Below are 12,150 nucleotides of genomic sequence, written 5' to 3' on the forward strand. Positions count from 1 at the left end.
GAGTCACCTCTTTGAGCACATTTTTGTCTCTATTGTATTAAATTCACAATACTTGGGCTTTTAGAAATCACTTGTATCAACACATTCATTCTTTTTCATAAAATAAAATAGTCAAAATATTGCACACACATTGCTGCACAGAAAAAAGACATATTGAAGCATTGTTGGTTGACAGGTAGTACAGCTAGAAATATTAATATATCAGCCCATGGAAGAAAATGTGAATTTAGTGTATAAAAGGCAGTGTATAATTCATGAAAGATGGTGGGTTATATAAAAGTCTAGCCCAGAGGTACAGCAAGAGAGGTGGTGGGAGAGGTCTGTCCTAGCAGAAGGAATATTTTATCCAGTGACATTGGTCAGAATTTCTGGTGAATGGAGATAATAAAAAGTAGACAGCTTTTAGTCAGTTTTATTGTTTTAAAACTCTCTACAAACAATGCATTCCTTTCTTACCTGTGCCAGGGCTGATTGCTCTCACTCTTTTTTGTTATGTCATTGGTCTAGGCTATAAATGTCAAAGGGCTTCAGTCATCATCCTAATATTTTCTAGTTAGGAAATGTCCATTCCTGAATCCTGTTGTTTTTTGTAGACAAAATCCCTTTGATTCTCCTAGTAGGAGGACCTTCACTTTTTCTCAGCCAGAGAAGGAAGGAGAGAGAGTTTGATGGAGAGAGCCACTTTCCTGTGGCATCAGTTTTCTGTGATGGTTTCTTTCCATTGAATCAGAAAAATTTTACAACTCTATTTTTAACTACTTGGGTTTATGCTGATGAAAATTACTTCCTTTATTACATGTTCTATGACTTTTTTCCCCCTTCTTGAACATTGAAAACACTATTTAATGTAATAGCATTTGTAATTTTTAAAAGACTTTGTTTTTCTAATTATAAAAGTAATACATGTTCATGTAGAGTTTTGGAAAAATTCCGAAAAGTCAAAGAAGAAATCACCTATAAACCTATGTCATAAATTTAACCACTGATACATTTTGTTAAATGTACTCAATCTTTAAAAAATACATATAAATGTACATACATGTATTAATGTATGCATTCACACCATATGTTCTTGTAACATTGGGATTATACTAAATAATGTCAGTTTTAAAATACAGTTATTTAGTGGTTTCCTCATAGCAAATGTTGTCTCTAAGTAGTGGTTGTTACTAAAAAAGACTATAAGCTTTAAAATCCCATACTACGAGTCATAGGGAATTGGAAATAAGACTTTGAGAAACAGTTTCCCTCTTACCACAGTTCCCAGTACCACTGGTTTTATTGTCATTTGTTATTTATATTAAATTCAGTTAAATAAGTAGGTTAAAAGAAATCTAAAGTGGATTTAAGTGATTAGATAAACCAAAAGAATAATAAAATCCTCTTCAAATGAATAAACAGTATAAATTTACTAAGCAGTAAGGTGAACATATAAAAATAATTAATAGCGTAATAATAGTGATGATCATTTATTCCTTGTTCTAAAAGTGTGCCAAGCACTTTTCATGTTATCTAATTTTATCCTCACAACAACTCTGTGAGGCATTATTCTTTTACACCCGTTTTACAGATGCAGGGACACTAATGGAGAAAGGGGAGGTCACATTCCCAGGGCAACTAGCTCTGCCTCGCTCCAAAGGGCTTCCACTCCTACCTTGCACGTACTTTCCCTTCTGTCTGACATTTATAATGTGCTATTTGAAGGTTCTGCAGCTAGGACTATTGGTATTTATGGTGTTCAAACATTCTTCATAGTTGGTTTACCTGCCTCAGACTACATTTACACATTTGTTTAGAGCCCAGAAAATTACAGTTTTAGGGGAGCCTGTATCATGCAAAAGAACCGTAGGCTTCAGGACCTGCAGTCACCAAGGAAGCACTGAGCTTGGACCACAACCCCTAGGACATGCAGCACAGTGTCCTTGAGGTGCTGGGCAGAGGTTGTTAAACTTACTTTTCATTAGCTCTATCCTCAAGGATGGTCTATGGCAGGGGTTGGCAAACTATAGCCTGTGGGCCAAATATGCCTATTTTTTGTATAGCCCATGAGCTAAGAATGGTTTTTACATTTTAAAATGGGTTCAAAAAACCCCAAAAGAAGAATATTTTGCAGCATGCAAAAATTGTGTGCAATTCAAATTTCAGTGTCTATTATTTATTGGGCACTCATTAGTTACGTATCATCTATGGCTGCTTATGCACTAGAACAGCTGAGTTGAGTAGTTGCGACTGGGACCATATGGTCCACAAAGACTAAATATTTACCATATGATCCTTAACAGAAGAAGTTTGTCAACCCCTGATCCTAAGGATTAGGCCAATCCCTTTAAGCAACTTTCCAAGAAATACTACTACCCTTTTAAGTTTCCCAGCAATTCTTCACTCAAGATAAAGTAGCTCAGTGTACAGATTTGAATGCAACTAATTTTATTCATTTTTTTTCTCCCCAGTGGAATTTTTGGGAATGTCAGGTATGGTTGCTTTAGTCGCTGTAGGACTAAATTTAGATTCCTTAAGCTTTAAACCGAGGATCGAGTTAATAATTACTAAGTAAGTCTATTGTGTACTTTATATAGATCTCATAGAAATTAAGTGTTTAAGTGGTCCTGCCTTCATGAACACTAATAAAATTTTTTTATAACTTTTTTCTATGTTTTAATTTTTAATTTTACTGCCAGTTATATTTGAAAAGAACTTAAGCTACCAACAATTATTGACATTAATTGGTATTCCTATTATGAATAATGTATCAGTGGCTCAGAGATCATAGTACTTTCTATACATAACTCTCTGATAAAAAATTTACTTTGAATTGTGGGAAGTTTAAAAAATACTTTATTCCTTTGTTTCCTTCATAACGTACCTGAATGACAGTATCCAAGTATGGGAAGAGCTGGAAAAGAAAGGTAGCAGAAAGATGCAACACCAGCAAACTCTTATGTAGCCTTTACATCTGGTGTCATATGGACATCTGTGGACAGAGGGAAAGCCATTTGTCTTTTCAGACAAATGAGTTAGCCGTTTTCTGAGCGACTACGCTAAATTATAGAATTGTTTCAGAATTATCTCACACCAAATCATAGTCTAGTGTAGAAATTCTCACATCGGATGAAAACAAATGTTGAAATGAGAAAAATAAGCATTATCTTGAGTTTTCCCATGAAGATTCATTGCTTTAATGTAAAGGACTATTCTTTGTTCTGAAATTATGTTCTTCCTACTTTTTTGGTGTTTAAAATGTAATTTCTCTCATGAAATTCCACTCATGGAAGACGGTACTTTTTTTTTTTTATAACTCTACTTGGTAAAATTTTTAAAAAAATGGCACCTGTAACTTATTCTAGTTTTGTGTATATGTGAATGATACTTTACTGGTTTTTAAAAGCCAGAAGCTTAGGAATAACTAGTCCTTGGAACACATACTTTTTGTCTGTATTTGGACAGTTTTCTGAGCTCAGTCATGCTGTCTGTCAGCATCATTATAAATTACTCATTCTATTCATTCAACTGTTTATTCTTTTAGCTATTCAACCAATCCTCTCTTAATATCTCCTGTGGCCTGGACATTGTATCCTAGGTTTGGGGCTATGAAAATAAGTCCCTTTTCAGAAGACACTCATGTTAAGTGGTGGACATGTTTATGTAAGAAACTAATAATAAGTGTAAATAATTATATGTTTATTGGGATCTTACTATATGTAAGGCATTTTTTAAGGTCCTGTGGAGACATTTTAAAAAGTATTCTACTCAGTCAATTATTCCATCATTTCTGAATTTTTATAAAACTAAGCTTTGGGGTTTGAGGTCCCACTCATACCCTTTTCTTCTAGGAGTTCTGAATCAATTGAATCAAGAGACAGGAATCGGATAGAGAATTGGACTATCTGCTTGATTGGATTAATGCTGTATCAGAGAACATGGTTTATATCTGCAGCTAAAATGAGGCTTCCTAATGCTTCTTTCCCAGTGTAGATCTTGAGACTTACCTATAGGGAGACTGGTTTGTGGGGCAGACACAGTCACCCAGTCCTCTGAAAGGGAAGGTCTGAATAGAGGGGACCCAGAAGAGGCAGGACTTGAGATCTACTCGTGGAAGTCAGACCTGGCCCAGACCCAGGTGTGTTACCACATGGAATCAGAACAGCTCCATGCCCTAAGCACTGTGCTCTGGTCTCGCAGCAGGAATCTCTGGGGGTGAGGCTAGACGTGTAGATTTAAAAAACACATCCCTTAAAATGTGATTTCCTTTCCATTTATCCTAGGTTTCTAATAATGTTTTCATGTGTATACCAACATTTAATATACACTTTCTTTGGCATTGTCATTGGATGTGGAGAAATCAAGAATTTTCAGTTTCACACTTTAGTTTTCATGTTCATCTTATTTGCAACAGTGAATTTTGTAAGGTAAGAATTATAATTTAACGTTTGCTTACTAGACTTAGGTTCTCAAGCCCAGAATTAGAATTGAGAAGAAGTGGGTTATAGCAAAAAGAGCTGTGGACGTGCAGTCAGGAAACCTGTATTGTTGTCAATAGCTTGCTGCACAACTGAGGGAAAGTCTATTTACTCTTCAAGCTTTCATTGTAAAATGAGAAGGCACAGAACAACAGCATCAGCATAACCCATGAGCTTGACAGAAATGCAAATTCATGGGCCCATCCCATTTTACTGAATTGAATCTCTGAAGTTGAGATCCAGGAAACTGTTTCAACATGCTTGTTAAAGTCTGAGCACCACTGGACCAGATTAATAGCTCCTAACATTTTGTTGACTTTCATCATCATTTATTATGATCATAACTGTGATAAAGCCATTTGTTAAACATTAACCATGTACATTATGCCATTAGTATTAATGCAGCCCTATGCGGTAGGTGTTACTGCATCATTTCACAGAGGAAGCCCCAGAGAGGTTAAAGACTTGCCCGGAGTCACCCAGATTGTGAGGACAGAGTTGGGATTTAAACTTGACTCCCAAGAACATGCTATTTCTAGAATGACATTGCCCACACGTGGCAGTTGTGTCTTCCATAAGAATTCGTGACAGTGTCTCTGAAAGTATTGTCATTTCCACTCGGGTTAGGCCTGGCTGAGTGAGCTTACTTTATAAGATGTTCTCGTGAAGCATTGCTTCTGCTGACTGTGAAGGCACTGCAGGCAACTCGGATAGGCACTGTCACATAGAAGGGTGGGTGTACAATTTATGTTTCTTTCCACCATGGGAGCACAAGTGCAAGGTGAGGTTGGTCTCAGTGTATGCAGAAAGATACATGGCTTTTTGCACGCATCCATTATCTCATTTCATCTGCATAATGACACTGGGAGATAAGAATTATTATCTCCATTTTATAGATAAAAAAAACTGTCCAAGGGACTTCGCTGGTGGTCCAGTGGGTAAGACTCCGCACTCCCAATGCAGGAGACCGGGGTTCTATCCCTGGTCAGGGAACTAGATCCCGCATGCATGCATGCTGCAACTGAGTTCACATGCCGCAACTAAGACCCTGCGCAACCAAAAAAAAAAAAAAAAACTGTCCAAGAAAGGCAAGGTGCCTTGCCCAAGGTCAAATGGCTAGTAAGTGCCAGAGATCTTGTGTGAACTTATGGTTCCACCTCACTAGAGGAGAGACTTTAGTGGAGGGAGTCATCCTAAGGGGCCCTGAAAGTATGGGTAGACTTTCCGTAAGAGACTTGCTGAGAAAAATGTTTCAGAGACGATGAGCCAAACAAAGGCCTGGACGTCATAATCATTGCTAACGTGTGTTAAGTGCTGACCACCTTCTAAACATACTGCTAAGCCCTGTGAATGTTGCCTCATTTTATTGAACCTTCATAAGAGTCCTTTGAGGCAAGTTCAATGACTATTATTTCTCCATTTTGCAGATGAAGAAATTGAAGCTTGGAGAGGTTAAATAACTTGCCTAAGGTTACATAGTAAAAGACATCTAAATTTGAACCCAGGTAGACCGACTCCAGAGCCTTTGCTATACTGCCTCCCTGTTTTTGATATCAGGAAATGACATAAATTGTTCTATTTTGGCTGGAGTCAGTGGTATTTTAGAGAAAGATCATTTAGTAAGGCTGAAAAGGTTGATAAGAATTACTTTGCAAAAGGCTTTAAATGCAAGGCGGAGGAGTTTGCCCAAATTAATTATATATATTATAGATGGCAAATTGTAGATTTTCTGTTTCTCAATGACAGGAATTCTCTAAATTGTCTTACGAAATTCCCGATTAAGCGACTGATACGCAGTTTCTTTTTTGAGGCTGAGAACATGTCAATTATATTTCTGCTGAAATTTCACTTGAAGGACAGTACTGATATTTTTTTGGTGCAAGTCTGCTATAGATAGAATCTAGATTTTGGCATAGGGTCCTATAGCAAAATGATCTGTAGAGAAAGGAAGCACAAATTGAAATTATTTACATGGCGTTTAGTGTATGATTCTTGTGGAAGCTCAAGAAAAATTTGGTTGAGCTAAAGTTAATAAAGTGTCTACAATAATTTTACTTTTTTGTCATGATCTACAGGTCCTTGTGGTCTAATTTCTGCATCTAGTTGTGGCCTTCCAGGGAGCTTGTTAATGTTATTTGAAGAAGTTTCCCTGCAGGAATTTACTACCAAGATCCTAAACACTACACCCTAGTGTTAATGATAATTTCTTATATTTGTATAGAATTTCTAGCATTATTTTTCAAGATCTGAGTATTATATGCAAAATTTAGATCGTAGGTTTGGTTAGTCTCAGAAAGTTTGAACAACCTATCAATAAACTAGATCGTCCTCTCTTTTCTGAAAAAATTTTACATGAAATTTAGTATTTACTAGCTAGTATCATCCATAAATAACATTAATACAGAAGATGCGATATAAAAATAAATGTTTTTCTCTCCACAGGTTACTTACTGTTGTATTAGTGAGCCCTATTCTGAGGCATTCAATTTATGAGTATAATTGGAGATGGGGAATTGTTATAGCATGGTCTGGAATTAAAGGAGTTTTTAGCTTACTCTTAGCTCCTGATATTCATAATCTGGCTGAACAAAAAGTAGAGTCACCACAGCTGGTAAGAAAAATCATATCCCATGATTATTCATATTTACTCATTTTAGTTTTGTAGCACTTGTCATAGTACCCAATAATAAAGCTAACCATTTGAAAAATTAGGTTTGAAGAATGCAATCTTCTAAGTAGGAAGGAACTTTTGGGGGAAAGTTTATTTATGTTGACAGTGTGAAAGGGACCAAAAATCAAGTAACAGTTCCAGTTGTGGGAGTTGGGTGCACTTAGGATCGAACCCTGGCTGCACCATTCACAGGCTGAGTGGCCTTGGGTAAGTTCCCCAGACTTGTGGCACTTCAGTTTCCAGTGGAGGATCGAAATGATGCTTAGGAAAGTACCTGACACTTAGTAAATGTTCAACATATGTTGTTGAACGTATAAATGCTGTTTTTCAAGAGCTGTCAGAAGGTATGAAAAAAATAATTCCTTATCTAGAGCATTCCAATTCCTATAGCTATTAGAGCAAAAACTGAAATGCTCATTAAATATGCTAAGGAAAGAATGATTTTGTAAATTTTTGAATTCAGGATCTAGTCATATTTATGTCTTTTAGGGCTAAATGAAAAATTTTGGCTGAAGACTATATTATACATAGTGAAAGACAAATCTCGGTTTCCTTTCTACTCTCTCAAAGCCTTTTCCCCATGGGCCAGCCAGTGGATTTCTGGGCAGTCTGGTGGTGGCAGCGTTGGTGAGACTCCAGGGAAGGTCCAGAGAGCCCAGAGCATCTGTGGACAGCATGAGGGTACCTCGTCATTCATGACAGTACTCTGTGAGCTAGCTGGAGAAGTTGTGAGAAGTTTCTAGAAATCCCCAGGACACCCCCACCACTTCCCAGTCAGATGAACCCCAAACCAGCTCCTGGGAGGGAGAACACTTGAATAATGTAAATTAAGAACATTACCCACCTCCCAAGGAACTTTAATCTGGAGGTAGATGTACAGAGCTTCTTGATAGTATCCAACTTCAAGTTCAGAATTTTCTCTTCTTTGCTATTTTACTCCTGTCCTAGAAGACCCTAGGAGCCCAGTATTTTTCAAATATCTTTGTTGGGGGGAGCAACTATCACCCTCTCTATCTTGTATGTAGGGAAACTAAAATAAAGAGAATCGCATGTTAGTGAAAGAACTCAGGTACCCTAACTCCCCAAAGAGAAAGAATTTATTTTTAATGTTGCTTTTTAAAAAATGGAGTATCATAGTCCTCACCATCTTTCCTGAGGATTTACACTTCATATCTGTGGGCATGGTCTGGGAATTAATTTGGAGTTCAAACACACCTGTGGTTTTGCAGGGACTTTGGGTCCTTCCATGTTCCAGAGGAAAAGAATAATGAGCTCCTTCAGTTTTCTTTTGTGCAAGGAATTGGCCTAAAACCAAGTCAAAGAAATGTTAACTAACATTTGAGTATCGTTTTTCAGTGTTTCCCAAATCTGTTTGTTGTTAAGAATCCCTTTGATGTCATCCCAGACCTACAGAATCAGAATCTGCAGGGAATAAGCCTGGGAGTCAGTTATCTTTAAGAAGCATTTCAGGTGCTTATTGTGATCAGTCATTTGGGAAACACTCTCTGAAGACATACTGCTATTAACTCCATTTTTCAGTAAAGGACATTGAGACTCAGAGTGGTAAACTGGCCTCAAATTACATGGCTAGTAAATGGCAGAGCCAAGACCTACAAATGTGGTTCTGCTTCTGCCTCTGCACGGTGCCTCTCCTGACCCCAGCGCAGTTCCTGTCTGCTTCTTCAGAGCTTCTCGTATGGCTGTAGTAAATGCTTGTGGCAGGTGCACTTCCCTGTCACCACTGCCTGCCATTGCCGAGGCTGCTCCCCAGCCCCGCAGGTTCCACAGCAACGTCTGAGAATCAACCACCGTGCTGGCTTTGCAGGCTTTGCAGGCTTTGCACGGCCACTGTTGATGGCAGCAACCGTGGAGAGCTCCTCTCTCAGTGTCCTTATCCCTCCCAGAAACTACAAAAGCTATTTTTTTTCTCACTCTGATTGAAAACTGATTTCTACCCCAGTGGATTATATTCAAGCAGTGTCCACAAAATAACCCTTTTGCCTCTTCTTATCAGAGGCAGGATTTTAAAATGTGGATTAAGGTAGAATTTTGTTGGTGGTTAATTGAACAATGATTCCCTTTGGAGAACTTATTAATGTTTTGACTCCGTGTGTTTTGTTTTTCAGTTTATATTGTATGTACAAGTAATATCATTAATGACTATGGGAATAAATTCATACATGATGACTTATTCAGCCAGGACATTAGGTAAAGTCTAATTAATTGGGGAGAGTAATGCAAAGAGATTATTGTTGGGGGGGTGGTGGAGACATTTCTTATGGGGCTCAAGGAATTGATTATGAAATCACTCATTTTCATTCACTCCCTATTTATAGATGATGTATGAATTGGGATATTGATTCAGCCAGTTTAACAGAAACCACATTAACAGTGGCTTAAACAAGACAGAAGTTTTTTTGTTTGTTTGTTTGTTTGTTTCCCCTCCACCAGAAAGTCCAGAAAAGTGGGATGGTTCTGTTCCACAAGGTTGTCCAAAGATCTCGGATCCTTCTCTTTTGTTGCTCCTCGGCTTCCCAGGGTGTTGCTTTTGTCTGCAGGGTAGATGCTGGCTCACTGCCACTGTATCTTCAATCCAATCAACTAGAAAGGGAAAATAGGGCGGGGGTGATGGTGGTGGTGATGGTGTTAATGGAGGGTAAGCAGCTTCCTTTTAAGGGCACAATCCAGAAGTTGTACATATCATTACCACTCACGGTCCATTGGCCAGAACTTAGGCACATGGGCACACATGGGCAAAGGAAGCTGGGGAATATTATCTTAACTGACTGGCCATGTGCTTAGCCAAAACTCAGAGATTCTGTTGTTAAAGGAAGAAGGGGAGAATGAATATTGGGAGCAGTCAGCAGGCTCTGCCACAGTTGCCTATTTCTAGAAAAAAATTGAAGCTGTTGATAATAAAATACATAAATATAATAAAATCACAAATAGACTGATGATCAGTAGAGAAATCAGGGTAAGATAATCAGTGGCAGTGGAGTCAAGGGGGAGAGAAAGGGCAGGGTGGGATTGCACAAAGGTTTAGAGTAGGGCCTTAGTATCCTCCAGTGTCCCATGGCCTGGTCCTCAGCTTTGCTGGTGCAGAGACCTGATTTTGTCAGGGTATCTAGAATTAATCAAAAGGCTGGAAATTTACATATATTGCACTCACAGGAGGATATAGATGCAGCAGAAAATCAATTTATTAATTTATAATGAGGATGATTTCTTTCTATGTCAGAAATAATTGTGATCATTATTCAGGGTATTCACCTCTAAATACCAATTTCCTTGGTAAATCAAATTAGTAATCAGAAGGTTTCTTGGAAAGCGTGGAACTGGTGAGAGGTCAAGGAAGGGTAATGCTGAAGGAGAGTTCTTATAAAGAGGGAAGTGGCCCGGTGAATTTAGCCCCTCTGCTTGTGTCTTTTCACAGTTCTGCCCACTCCTGAAACTGTGCCCCATCCACACTATTGCAGAACTTCCTGTGATAGCTTACCTCAAAGTCCATGGCCCCAATATGCGAATAGGACTAGTAAATGGGGCAGATTTTTGGCAGCTCTCCTTCTCCCCACATTATGGGTTTGCTCTTGTTTGCAGTGGAAAGTAGAGCTTGGATCAGCAAAAGCCTACACTGGAGCATGAGTAAAGTTAACTCGATCCGTGAAGGTTTGCTCACACCTCCCTTCCCACCAGTTTTCTTTGGCTTTCAGGGATCCAGACCCACTCTGCTCTCTTTGCTTATGATATAACATCTGGTTTTCTCCCATGCTTGCTTTCTTGACATTGCTCTTACTCTGATACTCAAAGGCAAGAGCAAGAGGTTTTACTATCATGGAAGTATTTTTTTCTTCTCCTTTTCTTCCCGTACAATTTTTTTTTTAATTGTATTAACTGAACCTCAGAATTTTCGTTGTGGAACAAACATGTATGGCAAGTACTTTATCCTCAGAATCAGTGCTCATCCTTTCTAGAGACACTCGCATGTTAACAGGTAATTGACAAAATTGAGTTTTATCAGGAAGAGTTTCAGACCAACTTCTTCCATAGGGTCTAATGCTTTTAAAAGATTCATCCTCTGGACCTAGAGATTATCATACTAAGTGAAGTAAGTCAGAAGGAGAAAGACAAATTCTGTATGATATCACTTATATGTGGAATCTAAAATATGACACAAATGAACCTATCTACAAAACAAAAACAGATTGACAGATATAGAGAACAGACTTGTGGTTGCCAAGGGGGAAGGGAGTAGGGGAGAGGACTGGGAGTTTGGGATTAGCAGATGCAAACCATTACATATAGGATGGATAAACAACAAGGTCCTACTGTATAGCACAGGGAACTGTATTCAATATCCTGTGATAAACCATAATGGAAAAGAATATGAAGAATATATATATGTGTGTGTGTATGTATGTATATATAGATATATATGTATATATATTATATATACATATATATATATATATCACTGAGCCACTTTGGTGTACTGCAGAAATTAAACACAACATTGTAAATGAACTCTACTTCAATAATATTTTTAAAAAAAAGAGAGAGAGAGAGATCCATCCTCATATTCGTCCAGGATCATCTTAAACACAGGAGTTTGTTCAAATGTACTGGTGCCATCGAGTGGTCCACTTATACCCATGTTTCCCCAGAGCAACTGGAAAGTGGCCGTTCCTCCATCCTAATGGGTGGGATGTAATTAGGCAAATGAATAAACTTTCTCCTTGTGTGCTCTCAGCCATGGAAATTTTAAATCCAAAGCTGACACATTCTAACTCTTTAGCATGGCAGTCAGATGCATCTTTGCTCTGGACCATAGAGAACCGAGAGGGATATGATTACAAACCTTTCTGAATCCCTGAAAATTTGAAATACAGCGCACCACAGTGTCCTGTAGAGAATGCAATAAAGTTAAACTGAAACATTTAGAAACATTTAAAACTCTTTATGAGACATCTCATATGCAATTATGAAGAGAGAACAGTTTTGTTATTTATTTATTTATCTATTTAA

General features: G+C 38.0%; 1 protein-coding gene across 1 annotated transcript in view; it reads left to right on the forward strand.

Moving 5' to 3' along the window:
* Positions 1-12,150, forward strand: part of SLC9C2 (solute carrier family 9 member C2 (putative)) — a 92,827-nt gene that overhangs the window by 17,926 nt on the left and 62,751 nt on the right. Inside the window, exons 8-11 of the mRNA XM_061183785.1 lie at positions 2,451-2,550; positions 4,263-4,406; positions 6,900-7,068; positions 9,255-9,336. Of these exons, the coding sequence (XP_061039768.1) occupies positions 2,451-2,550; positions 4,263-4,406; positions 6,900-7,068; positions 9,255-9,336 (495 nt within the window). The remainder of the gene's footprint in view (positions 1-2,450; positions 2,551-4,262; positions 4,407-6,899; positions 7,069-9,254; positions 9,337-12,150) is intronic.

This window comes from Eubalaena glacialis, chromosome 3 (assembly GCF_028564815.1).
Source record: "Eubalaena glacialis isolate mEubGla1 chromosome 3, mEubGla1.1.hap2.+ XY, whole genome shotgun sequence".
Lineage (NCBI taxonomy): Eukaryota > Metazoa > Chordata > Mammalia > Artiodactyla > Balaenidae > Eubalaena > Eubalaena glacialis.